The 14,030-nt window shown below is 41.6% G+C and overlaps 1 protein-coding gene across 4 annotated transcripts in view; it reads left to right on the top strand.

The window, feature by feature from the left end:
* The window catches only part of ELOVL6 (ELOVL fatty acid elongase 6), a 163,051-nt gene extending 150,514 nt beyond the window's left edge, over positions 1-12,537 (top strand). For all 4 annotated transcript variants that reach the window (XM_011945766.1, XM_011945767.1, XM_011945764.1 and 1 more), the window contains 2 exons: positions 1,714-1,865; positions 9,813-12,537. In XM_011945766.1, the coding sequence (XP_011801156.1) occupies positions 1,714-1,865; positions 9,813-10,237 (577 nt within the window). In that variant the 3' untranslated portion in view covers positions 10,238-12,537. The remainder of the gene's footprint in view (positions 1-1,713; positions 1,866-9,812) is intronic.
* Positions 12,538-14,030: the final 1,493 nt, after the last annotated feature.

The following is a 14,030-nucleotide window of genomic DNA, read 5'->3' as shown; positions in this document are numbered from 1 at the left end:
TGGCGTAAACCCGGGAGGCGGAGCTTGCAGTGAGCTGAGATCCAGCCACTGCACTCCAGCCTGGGTGACAGAGCGAGACTCCGTCTCAAAAAAAACTTAGGTCATTCCACTGGGAGGAGACATTTCCTTGAGATAAGAAAGTAAAATGAAGCCAGTTTTGTTATGAACAGGGGAGAAATGCAAAAGTCCTGAGGCAGAAAACTGAAAGTGCTGGAGTGATTGACTCACAGCAAGCAAGAAGAGAATGGCAGGAGGTGAGAGTGGAGAATGGGGAGAGAGAGGCAGTGCAGAGAGGCCTTGTCGATTCTGATAAAGGAGTTGAGGTTTTTATTCTAAGTGCAGAGAAAAACCACTAAAGGATTAAACAAGATGTATATCTGTAAAATGACAGTAATCCTCTGCAGGACAATTTCATACACTGGAAAGAGTAATACCGTTTGATGGAGTCTTCATACCTTTGGAGAAGCTACTTACAAAGACCCAACTTAATAGGCAATTGCCAGGAATTAAACTTCATTATTTTGATTCTGTACAAAGTTGACCTTTAGTTCTAGTTGGCAGATGCATGCTTTCTGGACAGGTTAGCCTAGTGGAATGATTTATTCTAAAGCAACTCTAAATAAGATATTTTAAATAAAAAACTACCTCTGAGGAGAAAAGAAGTCTCCATTTCCCAATTCAACAGTTGTTCGTTCATTCATTGATCTCTCAACAGACTTCTAGAGTAAGACGCTGCCCTTTGTGGCAGAAAAGGCTAAACAGATCCATTTTCCCCACATGGTCCTCCAGCTCTCCTCTCAGCCCGGGCGTGGTTCACACACTTCGGGATGTACACTTACGGGGCTCACTTCATAACAGCACTGCTTGTCCCCATTGCCGAGTGCTTTCCCACAGCAGGTTGTGTTTCTTGAGCCTAATGTGTTCCAGAACTTCCTGTTTCCTTACCAGTTCCTTGATTTAAAACATTCATTTTTTCTTCACTTTTTCAACAATCTGTATTGAGCACCTGTGCCTATGTGGAGATAAACACATCACAGAGCATTGAAGAGCAGTGTTGGGGCGGTATTAGCACATGGTGCTTGGGAGCTCAGGGGGTGAGCACTTGTCTCTGCCTGAATGGGCTTCCTGGAGGAGGTGACAGAGCTAAGCTTTGAAGGAGTCTCATTCTGACTCTCTGAGAAAGATGGATCAGAGAGTAGAAAGCAATTTGGAGACTGCTGGAGAAATCCAAGGAGAGTCCAAAAAGCCTGGGCTGGTAAGGCAAGTCCAGAAGTAGAGGAAAAGTTTGCTTAAAGAGAAACAGGTTTTCAGGAAGTAGAGCCAGTGGAACTTGGAGAATGACCTGGCACAGGGCAAAAGTGAGGTAATTCCAAGAGTTTGCAGCCACGCCCATCTGCTCTCCGAGGAATAGTTTCCAAGCTGAAACTCAAAGGTCACCAGCGTTCTTCATGACATCCTGCCCTGAATCTATTACCCTTTCTCATGACCTCTTTTTGGAACATTGATGAAGAGGAAGTGGTATCATGTATGGTTTCAGAATAAAGTGCTTGAGTCATTGTATTTGCTCATTTTTAGATGCTTTCAAGGAAATACAAATATTATGATTCTTATGCCTGTTTCCTGCCAGTGGCAAACCAGTCTTCTAAATATGGTTAATGTGAGAAGTGAAACTACTTTCCTAAATGCTGTTTCTTTTCTCTTTTCATTATGAAGTATATTCGGTGCTCTTCGAACTGGTGCTTATATGGTGTACATTTTGATGACCAAAGGCCTGAAGCAGTCAGTTTGTGACCAGGGTTTTTACAATGGACCTGTCAGCAAATTCTGGGCTTATGCATTTGTGCTAAGCAAAGCACCCGAACTAGGTGAGTATCTTCTTCCATTTCCTCTCCCTCTCTTTGTAGCAACATTTCCACAATATTTATTTAGTGAGTAAAGGAACAATTTGAAGGTCCTATTTTGTTGGTTTCAGGAAAGTTACAGTGAATGAATTTGAGTTCTTGACTGACTTCTGCTTTCTATTGTTCACTCCCTCTTTCCTTTTAAATAATTTTACATTGTGCATATTAACAGCAGATAGTTTATACCAAACATGCTGATTTTTGAGCTCTACTAAAAATATACCTCCAGGGACTTATAAAATGTACACAGCCCCCTTTAAAAGGCCCACTGAGCTGAGCTAATATTAAAATATGGGGGAAAAAGGAGCAACACAGCTATTTCCAAGTCCCGTATCTGAGCGTACTTTCATCTGTAGAGTTAGGATTCAGATTAGGAATTAAGCTTTTCATTTGGGGACCCTCATGTTCTCATTAACAAATGCTAAGGGTTGGGCTCTGGTGGTGTTTGATTTTAATCATCAAGACTGGCCTTAGGGAAGGGGAATGAAATTTACCTTCTAGAAATTAATAGAAAATACAGGCTGTATTTGTAGATTTCTGTATTTTTTCCCTCAACTCTTTAATGGTCTTGAATGTAAGTGTGGCACAGGTTAGCAGAAATAGGAAAGTCAAGGAGCTGATGTGGGCACAGTTTTCCAGGAAAATGTCTTTACTTACACAGAAAGAGATCTAGTGGTGACAATAAGCTCTGAGTACATCCATGAGTAATACTAGCAAACTGGTACAGATTGTACAGGTACAAACTGGTAAGGCAAACCTGGTCACCCTCTGGGGTTCTGGGGTTTTTTTTAACCTGCAATTAAGAATTATACATATTTAGTTCAAAAGATACCAATTGCGATTTTTGCCATGGTTTTCAATGGCAAAACCGCAATTACTTTTGCACCAACCTAATATGTATTGTCCCCTCTCCTGTTTCTCCTAAAGAGGGAGATCGAGGTTATACTTTCCTTACAAACCACCTGCAATATAAGCTATGAGCAGTCTCTGTAAGGTGCTCCTTGTTCATGCCCTGTGTCTCTTCAGATAGAATGGGAAGAGTCTGGTGGGTGCAGGCCAGCAACCCAGCTGCCTTCCACTGAAAGCCAGAAACCTGCTGTTTACCAGTAGATGACAGTTGGTTTGAGCTACTGTCATCCCAGGTCAAAAACAAGGGAAGAACAACAGAAGAAAAGTTTTCCTGAAAACCTTTTCTAAGAGGGGCAGAGGTACAAAGATAGTCCAAAATAACTAGATAACTACCGCATGCATGTGCGCGCCTGCACCCCTCCCCGACACACATACGCCTATACACACGGAGCCTATGAAAATGGTCTCAGGCTAAAATGCATTAGTGTGGATTCATTTAGTCATTCATTCAATGCGTTTATGTTAAGCACCGGCTGAAATAGAATGGCAACTTTACCTAAAAGGAATTTTACAATACAGATTTTATGAACCAGGCCCCAGGAGGTATTGGTACCACTAGGTATGAAGTCATAGGCTAAAGAAGTGGTTTTCACCCTGGATTTACAGACAATGCCTGAAAAATCTGAAGAGGTATTTCGGGGAATTTTAAAATTATATGAGAATATTTTAATTTGCTTTGATTCATAGAGTTTCTGAATCAGAGCACTTGTTCTCAAACTGGGGTTGATCTGAGAGTGTGAGCATGTATTCTTTACTCTTGGGGTTTTGTGACTCTTTTTTCTCCCCCTGAGACAGAGTGTCACTCTGTTGCCTGGGCTGGAGTGCAGTGGTGCTATCTCAGCTCACTGCAACCTTCGCGTCCCGGGTTCAAACGATTCTCCTGCCTCAGCCTCCCGAGTAGCTGAGATTACAGGTGTGTGCCGTAGCACCTGGCTGATTTTTGTATTTTTAGTAGAGTCAGGGTTTTCACCATGTTGGCCAGTCTGGATTCGAACTCCTGACCTCAGGTAATCAGCCCTCCTCGGCCTCTAAAGTGCTGGGATTACAGGCATGAGCTACTGTGCCCGGCTGTGGCTTTTTTTCTTTAAAATAAATGTACACATTATTAAAGTTTGAATTATTTTAGTTGAGAAATATATCCCTCTGACTTTTATGCTATTTGTAACCTTATTAATCTCCTATCTTCTTTGTTTTTTTTTTTTTGTTTTTTTTTTTGAGGCGGAGTCTCGCTCTGTCACCCGGACTGGAGTGCAGTGGCCGGATCTCAGCTCACTGCAAGCTCCGCCTCCTGGGTTTACGCCATTCTCCTGCCTCAGCCTCCCGAGTAGCTGGGACTACAGGCGCCCGCCACCTCGCCCGGCTAGTTTTTTTTTGTATTTTCAGTAGAGACGGGGTTTCACCGTGTTAGCCAGGATGGTCTCGATCTCCTGACCTCGTGATCCGCCCGTCTCGGCCTCCCAAAGTGCTGGGATTACAGGCTTGAGCCACCGCGCCCGGCCTCTCCTATCTTTTTTGACAAAGGCCTGACTACAGCTACAGAAATGTAGTAAATGCATGAAACATGTGATTTCCCCTGAACACTTCAACAATTTCTACCTTTTACTACCTCCCCCCAAATTTTTTCTTTTAATAAGAAATGGTATGATACGTCTGACCTTTAAGCCTCAGATCGCACAGAAGCAGCCTCAGTGTTTTCTTCTAGAAATGCCTTTTCCCGGCAAGGAATACTCGTCTGTGTTGTGTTCTGAGTTATATGCAGCTGTATTTGAGGTGCTTGAGAACAAAAGTAGTCCTTTCTACCTTTTGGAGGAATAATTTATTGAAACGCCACCTCAAGCTATCTATAGTGATGAATTTCCTTGAAAGACATAATCAGACCTATGTATGCTCTCTGTCCTCCTGACTTTTAGGATACCTAGAGAAGACCTATTAGTGTAGCAACCAGAGGTATTCATGTTTTCATCCTCTATCTTGGTTGTGTTGATGCTGATGATCTTAATATCACCTGTCTTAATTTAATCCAGGCCCAAATGTCCACTCCCCTCAGCCTCATGGCAGACATTGTAATTGAACACAGTTTTCCCTCTTGAGCCCCAAAGGAGCCATAGTCCAGTCTCCTATTTGCAGTCAACAGGAGTGGTGTGCTGCCAGCATGATAATCCCTTTCCCTGGAAAGGACTCATTCATCACAATAACTTGAAGTAGTCCTTTGTGGATTATCCAATAATTGATCCCTCTGTAGTTAAAATATGAGATTGAAGTGTTGGGAAAAATAATATTCTAATCTTGACGTAGTTCTTTAATGAGGTTAATTAGTAACACAAATTCTTCATATAGTTTCAAACCCTTTTTAGAGATAATTTTCATGCCCTGAATACTTTTTTTTTTTTTTTTTACATTTTAAAATATGGGATATTGTTCTTCAAATACTCTGGAGCTCCTCTGACAATGGCCATTCAGAGGTTAACTGCTGACTCAAAACAGGTCCAAAATCAGTGCAAGTGTCTCCAAGAGAAGCAGACCTAGGTCTTTACGTAGTCAACATGTTTGCCTGGATGACTTTTTTTTCCCGTGCATTTTGGAGGTTAAATTTCTTTGCAGTTTGTGTAGTTGGGAAATCTTGCCTCCACTATTATTGTCTCCACTATTGAGAGATTTACCCCTTTGGATTATTTAGAACTTTTCTTATTTTTAGGTCCCAAATTTTACCTTTCAATATTCTAAGACTCTGGACTCTTATGAGCACCAAAAGGAAAAGATCTTGTGAGGAAAAAAACAGTTCTTCCATGTACAATACTGCAACTGTATCCCCCCAGCTCCTACAAACTCAAACTCTTGTTTTAAATTGCAGTAAAATATACATACTGTTCAGATTGTTGAGCAACCATCACTCCATCGACTTCCAGAACTTTTGCATCTTCCCCAACTGAAATGCTTCTCATTCTACACTAACTCCCCCTTCACTAAACTCTTAATAAATAGCAAGAAGAAGTTTCTGTTTCAGCAGAAAACCGTGTGCTCATTTCAGTGAATTATGGGGTTGCAGGCCACTAGAACAAGTGAGAGGAAGAGAGCCACTAACCTGCTTTGTGTGCCGAATCTTTGAGCACCTACTATTTGGATTGTATTTAAACCTGCTGAGATTTTGTTTTGTTAGAACTTGGAAACATCTGCTGTGAGCCCAGGTCCTTGCTCAGTTGAGCATGTCATTGTTTTTGAAGCTCTGACTCAGCAGCACTCTAGCTGGCTCTGGGAAGAGGGACTCAGCTGTGTGTCACAAACCACACACACGGAGTAGCCTCTCTGTGTCTCTTGGTGGCCAAGAACACCCTGGGAATTTCCAAATGCTTGTTGCTTTTCCTGCAGCTGCAAAGGTGTAGTTAAGAAGGGACACTTGGGTATAAGGAACACCATGCCCTGCCTGAATGCTGACTCTTCCATGATAATAGTTGGACCAAAGGTTAGAGAAATCATGATAAAGAAAACATGAGCCAGGAGGTAGCTAAAATGACATGACTGAAACGTCGAAGAGTCTAGAGGACTCTAGAGGAAAACTAATTTGTACCTGCTAGAGTGGCATGACTGATGCATCTCAGCTGCCATATCCAAAACCGTGCGTGGACTTGGTTAGCTCTTCTGGAGCCCCACCAGTTTCCCCCTGCTTGAGGGAAACTACTACTGTTTGGGTCAGCAGTCTTGGGGATGGTAACCCTGATAGAGCATTGAATGGTACTACTGATCAGCTCCAGAGCCATTGCTGCGAGACGCTTAGTTTCATTCCTGCACCCACCATCCTGCATATGTGTTCTGGAAAAAACTACTAAGCAAATTTAAGTTAATTTTGTCATTGAAATTTTGGGACATGTTTTCTCCCCTCCTACCCTCCACTCCACTCCACTCCTTAAAGTAACTAGAAACACCCAGCGTGTCTCAGATAAACCTGAGATACACCCTCACCTCCAGACAGGAGAAACACAAAGCCCTTCTTCACTCCAGAACTTTACCTTCCGCTTTCCATCCCACACTGGCCCATTCTAATATGGTTTTTCTTAATCATTCTTTAGACAATAAAATTTTAATATAAAAGTGATGATAGAGTTAAACTAAAGAATTAGGATGAAATGCATATCACTTTATGACAAATTTATTATAATGTGTTTGGAATTGTATGGGGATTTACATTTTAGTTAATGCTAACAGACTCATAAAAGCATCTATTCAATTATAAATGGCCCAATTTGTTTTAAACATACAGTTTCTTAGACATCTACCTTCTTTACACTATGAACAAAGGTAGCTGGAATTGATTATGTCTACGTTATTGTCGACAGAGGGATTGGAGGCACAGAGTAGTAGTTATACAGAAACGGTGGATCTCTGACAGGCACACAAAAATAGCACAGTTTAACACTGAAAAGTAGACCCCGGGTCTCCTGACACCAGTTTTGTCCCTTAAGTATGAGTGTTACCATCAGCATCCATCATTGTTAGCCTGCCTGACATTTATAGACACCATAAAAATCAGGCATCTTGCAAGAGAGAAGATGACTTCAACAAAAATTTGATAGTAAGTTCAGAAATATGACAACTGACAACTTTCCTATTTATTTATTTTTTGAGATGGAGTCTTACCCTGTCACCCAGACTAGAGTACAATGGCGTGATCTTGGCTCACTGCAACCTCTGCCTCCCGGGTTCAAGTGATTCTCCTGCCTCAGACTCCTGAGTAGCTGGGATTACAGGTGGCTGCCACTATGCTCAGCTAATTTTTTATTTTATTTTATTTTATTTTTCATTTATTTATTTATTTTTTGAGACGGAGTCTCACGTCTTACTCTGTCGCCCAGGCTGGAGTGCAGTGGCGCAATCTCGGCTGACTGCAAGCTCCGCCTCCCGGGTTCATGCCATTCTCCTGCCTCAGCCTCCAGAGTAGCTGGGACTAACAGGTGCCCACCACCACACCTGGCTACTTTTTTTTTTCTTTTTTCTTTTTTTTTGCTTTACAGTAGATACAGGGTTTCACCATGTTAGCCAGGACGGTCTCAATCTCCTGACGTCGTGATCTGCCCACCTCGGGCTCCCAAAGTGCTGGTATTACAGGTGTGAGCCACCATGCCAACCTAATTTTTATATTTTTAGTAGAGATGGGGTTTCACCATGTTGGCCAGGCTGGTCTCGAACTCCTGACCTCAAGTGATCCCCCCCCGCCCCACCGCCTCGGCCTCCCAAAGTGCTGGGATGACAGGCGTGAGCCACAGCACCCAGCCAGCTTTCTTTTTCTGTTGTAAACAAATAAGAAATAATACTGTTTAACAGTTTAGTAGGAAAATAAACTAATAGCTCTCCTAATGAATGGAATGGGGCACCATCTGTATCCTTCTAGCCACTGTCATTAGAACCTTAGAAGTCTTTCCCCATAGCCCAGCATGCTTTGACCTTGCCTGGTGCAAGCGTTTTAGGCCATCTGTGAAGTACATGAGGGATAAGGCAGGAATAAGTACTGGCTTTTTTTGCGCTTAATTAAATTTCAGAAGAAGAAGAAGATCCAGGGCCAGGCACGGTGGCTCACACCTATAGTCCCAGCACTTTAGAAGGCCAAGGCCAGCAGATAGCTTGAGCTCAGGAGTTCAAGACCTCATCTCTACTAAAAAAGTTTTTTTCAATCAGCTGGGCTTGGTGGCACGTGCCTGCAGTCCTAGCTACTCCTGAGGCTGCAGTGGGAGGATCATTTGAGCCCAGGAGATCAAGTCTTCAGTGAGCTGTGATGGCATCCAGGTGACAGGGCGAGACCCTATCTCAAAAACAAATAAAAAATTAAAAGAATCTTCTAACTCTTGTTTTTACACAAAAAGAAGCCAGGTTTGAGTTCACCAAACGTCATGAAGGATGTCGATTTTTCCCATGTCTCATAACCACAGAGATAGGAAGGAGAAAGACGCATTCACCTGCATTAGCCTGTTTCTGTCCCACATCCTAGTGTATCTTCCCTTATTCTCTTACTCGATAATGTAATTGGGTGTATTTTTCACTGGGCTTGCTCTTCATCCAATTTTACGTGAATGTTCTACAGTCTATTTTCAGAGCCCTGAGACTTTTCAGTGAAGCATTGCAGATACATAGCATCTACCCACCTCAGCATAATTCTAGCTTTCATAGTATAAATTCCCTGCCTCAGAAGCAATGGTCTTTTCCTTCAAAGGGATATTGTTAGACAAAATTTTGATAGATCCTGGAAAGCTTTTCAGTTAATTCTATAAAATGAAAACTGTTATTTTCCATTTCTCCTCACTTGATTCACTGGTATAAAATATTCCTATTACCCTTGTCAGCGAATGTGTATAGAAGAGGACTTTTGTCCCCCTTTTTCTGTCTTTTGTTTAGATTTTACTTTTCTCACTGCCATTTGGCAAGGCTTCGCAATTTACAGGGAGCTCACAAGGATATATGTTTGAGGGGTACCTTTTGTCATGTACCAAAGAAAAATTATGGTTTTACTACTTTAGAGAGGCCTTAGAACATTTTGCTGGGCACCTGAGTTCCAGTCTGTTTCTTTTGATTGATAAATGATCTAAGACAAGTCACCAGTCCCCTCCAGGTGATACTTCCTAAGATGTATAGTTGAGTTGGGAGTTGGCAACATAGTTGTTAATGTCCCTTCCAGATCAATGATGGATAAGATTTTGTGTGAAATACCTTGAAAGAAACATTTGCTGCTTGCCTACTGTGTGTGAGGAGGGCCATGCTCATTATCCTACTTAATCCTCAGGCAATTCCATGCTACTCTTTTAAATTATCACCATTTGTATAGAGGAGGAAACTAGAAATAGTGAGGACAAGTAACTTGTCCAGGGTCACAGAGCTAGTAAGTACCAGTCCCGGGTTCTAATCCCGTCCGTGTAACCATCCAGTCCTAGCTCAGGATGTCTACCCTCTTACAAAACTGTAAGTCATCGTTATTGGTGGTCAAAGATCTCACGTACCTTCTTCCCCTTTGTCTTTCAGGAGATACAATATTCATTATTCTGAGGAAGCAGAAGCTGATCTTCCTGCACTGGTATCACCACATCACTGTGCTCCTGTACTCTTGGTACTCCTACAAAGACATGGTTGCCGGGGGAGGTTGGTTCATGACTATGAACTATGGCGTGCACGCCGTGATGTACTCTTACTATGCCTTGCGGGCGGCAGGTTTCCGAGTCTCCCGGAAGTTTGCCATGTTCATCACCTTGTCCCAGATCACTCAGATGCTGATGGGCTGTGTGGTTAACTACCTGGTCTTCTACTGGATGCAGCATGACCAGTGTTACTCTCACTTTCAGAACATCTTCTGGTCCTCACTCATGTACCTCAGCTACCTTGTGCTCTTCTGCCATTTCTTCTTTGAGGCCTACATCGGCAAAATGAGGAAAACAACGAAAGCTGAATAGTGTTGGAACTGAGGAGGAAGCCATAGCTCAGGGTCATCAAGAAAAATAATAGACAAAAGAAAATGGCACAAGGAATCACACGTGGTGCAGCTAAAACAAAACAAAACATGAGCAAACACAAAACCCAAGGCAGCTTAGGGATAATTAGGTTGATTTAACCCAGTAAGTTTATGATCCTTTTAGGGTGAGGACTCACTGAGTGCACCTCCATCTCCAAGCACTGCTGCTGGAAGACCCCATTCCCTCTTTATCTGTCAACTCTAGGACAAGGGAGAACAAAAGCAAGCCAGAGGCAGAGGAGACTAATCAAAGGCAAACAAAGGCTATTAACACATAGGAAAAAAATGTATTTACTAAGTGTCACATTTCTCTAAGATGAAAGATTTTTACTCTGGAAACTGTGCGAGCACACACACACACAATCCTTTCTAACTTTATGGACACTAAACTGGAGCCAATAGAAAAGATAAAAATGAAAGAGACACAGGGTGTATGTCTAGAACAATAATGCTTTTGTAGAAACTAAAGCCTTTTTAAGAAATGTCAGCTGCTGTAGCCCCCATGAGAAAAGATGTCTTAATCATCCTTATGAAAACAGATGTAAACAACTATATTTCAACTAACTTCATCTTCACTGCATAGCCTCAAGGCTAGTGAGTTTGCCAAAACCAAAGGGGGCAAATAGTTCCCCAGGGTTCTTCCTGGGAGGATGGAAACAGTGCAGCCCAGGTCCCATGGGGGCAGCTCCATCCCAGAGCGTTTCTGAGAGTTGAACTGTAATTTTCACTCTTAAATGAGATATGAAGCATTATCCTTTTGTTCAGTTGCCCCGGGCTTTTGAACAGAAGAGTAAATACAGAATCGAAAAGATAAACACTTGACCAAACAATGTGAAAACAGGTTGTGTAGTATTCGTCAAAAGGCCCGGCCCAGGACCACAGTGAGCTAGAAAAGGGAGAAAGGCAGTGGGAAAAGAGGTGACTCGAAGATCAGTTCGAGAGACGGACGGTGTGTATGCCCCTCCCTGTTTGACTTCACACACACTCATAACTTTCCAAATGAAACATAGCACAGCGTATATTTTCGATATTTTTGTGAATTCCAAAAGGAAATCACAGGGCTGTTCCTGATATTGGGGGAACACTGTGTTTCTGCATCATCTGCATTTGCTCCCCAAGCAATGTAGAGGTGTGTAAAGTGCCCTCTGCTGGCTGAGTGGCAATACTACAACAAACTTCAAGGCAAGTTTGGCTGAAAACAGTTGACAACAAAGGGCCCCCCTATGCACTTATCCCTCAAATTGTAAGTGATATGAAACACTTGTCATATCTTTGGCCAAATCAGAAGATATTCACCCTGCTTCAAGTCAGCTTCAGAAATGTTTTAGAAGGGACTTTTGCTCTGGAACTCAAAATCAATTTATTAAGAGCCATATTCTTTAAAAAAAAAAAAAAAACTGGATAATATTATCTGTAATACTTCAGTCCTTTACAAGCCAAATACATGTGTCAATGTTCCTAGTATTTCAAGGAAGCAATTATGTAAAGTGGTTCAATGTGACATAATAGTGTTATAATTGGTTAAGTAGCTTAATGATTAGGCAAACTAGGTGAAAAGATTAGGGGCTTCTACACTGCATAGATTCCACGCACACAGCCACACATACACACACATGTGGGGTACACTGAACTTCAAAGCCCAAATGAATAGAAACACATTTTCTGGCTAGCAGAAAAAAAAGAAACACAAAACTGTTGTTTCTCTTTCTTGCTTTGAGAGTGTACAGTAAAAGGGATTTTTTCAAATTATTTTTATATTATTTTAGCTTTAATTGTGCTGTCGTTCATGAAACAGCTGCTCTGCTTTTCTGTCAGAGATGGCAAGGGCTTTTTCGGCATCTCGTTTATGTGTGGAATTTAAAAAGAATAAAGTTTTATTCCATTCTGTGTGAATGGTTTGAGCAGTGAACAAAGAATCCATGCAAACCAAGTCATGACTGGAAGAAATGGGTGGGGGGGGGGGCAGCGCAGGGGAGGAAAGCTGTTACATCTGTGTTAAATGATTCTGAGCGGTCTATAATGTCTTGAAGTTGGTAAATAGATGAGATACAATTGATGGAGGAATGTATTATAAATTATGCAAAATCTGACATGAGCTGAAAAGACAGGTCCTGTTATAAGAACTAATAGATGCTTAGGACGCAAATGTTATTTCGAGCTTCGCAAATACATGATACCGTGCAATAAGCCTTTTTTCCTTATAACAGAAAATGAGAATAATTAAAATGAGGAGAAGGCCACTTAACAATTGACTTGAGTTTAATTGAAAGACCCATTGGAGGCTCATCTGGTTGATTTAATTATTTAATTCAGTGATTTATTACAGATCTCTTAATGCAGCTTAGAATACGGAAGTGAGCATAAATCTTAAAAAGACTCTAAATGATACTTCCAAAGCACTTTCATCTTGGTATTAGGTTCATGTTTGTCTTTACTTGTAAAATAACTTGGAATTTTTGTTTACAGGGTGAATGTCTTAATAGTTTTAAAATTAGCTAAATATATCTAAAGGCATTTCCAATGTTTATCATGGGAGGAAAAAAGCCACATTTTTTAAAAAAAAAAACAAAACGAAATTTTGGTAGTATAGGTTCAATGCACTGTTTTTAACATCTCAGCTTAGCTGCTTTAATCATATCAAGATACGAGGCTGGATCACTGGCCCATGACAAATCTGAAACCTACCAGAGAATTGACTGCCACATAGATAATCCTGCTGTCAGTTAACATTCCAGAAAAACTTGGGCAGGCAGGTTTTTATAGCTGCCCCACTATGCTGCAATAGATTATCTTTCTATTGAAGATTTTCCACTGCATCCCAACCCTACTATGGTGAAAACATTGTTCTTGGACTAAAAAAATCCTTTATTTCACACACACACAATTTCATACACTAGGTCTGAGCATCAACCCAAGCCCATGAGTTTGCAATGAAGTTCTAGTGAGAAGTGCTCTATTCATAAAGCAGGGGGTTTATGTGACCTTCTAGTGTTGCTTATGGGAAAAGAGTAACTACCATATTACATCTAATGGAAGGCCAAAGTACCAAATTAAAACCATGATTGAGGTTGTTCTTCAAAGTCACTTACTCCCATCCTTCTAATTTTGCTCCACTACAAAAGTAAAGGGAGAAGAGGTAATGCTGTACATGTACATTGCTAGAGGGAAAAGAAAGGCTTGATTATATCCTCTCGCTTCTCCACCTCTCTGCTTACATAAAGAAACTGATTAGAAAAGAGACTAATGTATCTGGACTGAGTTAGAAACTTCATATGAGTGGGTTTTGTAGAATTGATGAGAAAGACAGTGGGAACCTAGGAGAACAGAAAGAGACTCACGGAATGTCTTCTTTTCTTTCTTTCTTTTTTTTTTTTTTGAGACAGAGTTTTGCTCTTGTTGCCCAGGCTGGAGTGCAGTGGCGCGATCTTGACTCACTGCAACCTCCGCCTCCCGGGTTCCAGCAATTCTCCTGCCTCAGCCTCCCAAGTAGCTGAGGTTACAGGTGCCCACCACCACGCCCAGCTAATTTTTGTATTTTTAGTAGAGACAGTGTTTCACCATGTTGGCCAGGCTGGTCTCAAACTCCTGACCTCAAGTGATCCACCCGCCTTGGTCTCCCAAAGTGCTGAGATTATAGGCGTGAGCCACTGTGCCTGGCCCAGAATGTCTTTTTTAATCAGATGTAGCATCTTCATAAGGTAAAGCCTGTCACATCAGAGTAACAAAGCTCCTGG

Source organism: Colobus angolensis, unplaced genomic scaffold (assembly GCF_000951035.1).
Source record: "Colobus angolensis palliatus isolate OR3802 unplaced genomic scaffold, Cang.pa_1.0 Scaffold244, whole genome shotgun sequence".
In the NCBI taxonomy this organism is placed as follows: domain Eukaryota; kingdom Metazoa; phylum Chordata; class Mammalia; order Primates; family Cercopithecidae; genus Colobus; species Colobus angolensis.
Note: the sequence above shows the minus strand (reverse complement) of the source record. Positions and strands in the feature narration are given on the sequence as shown.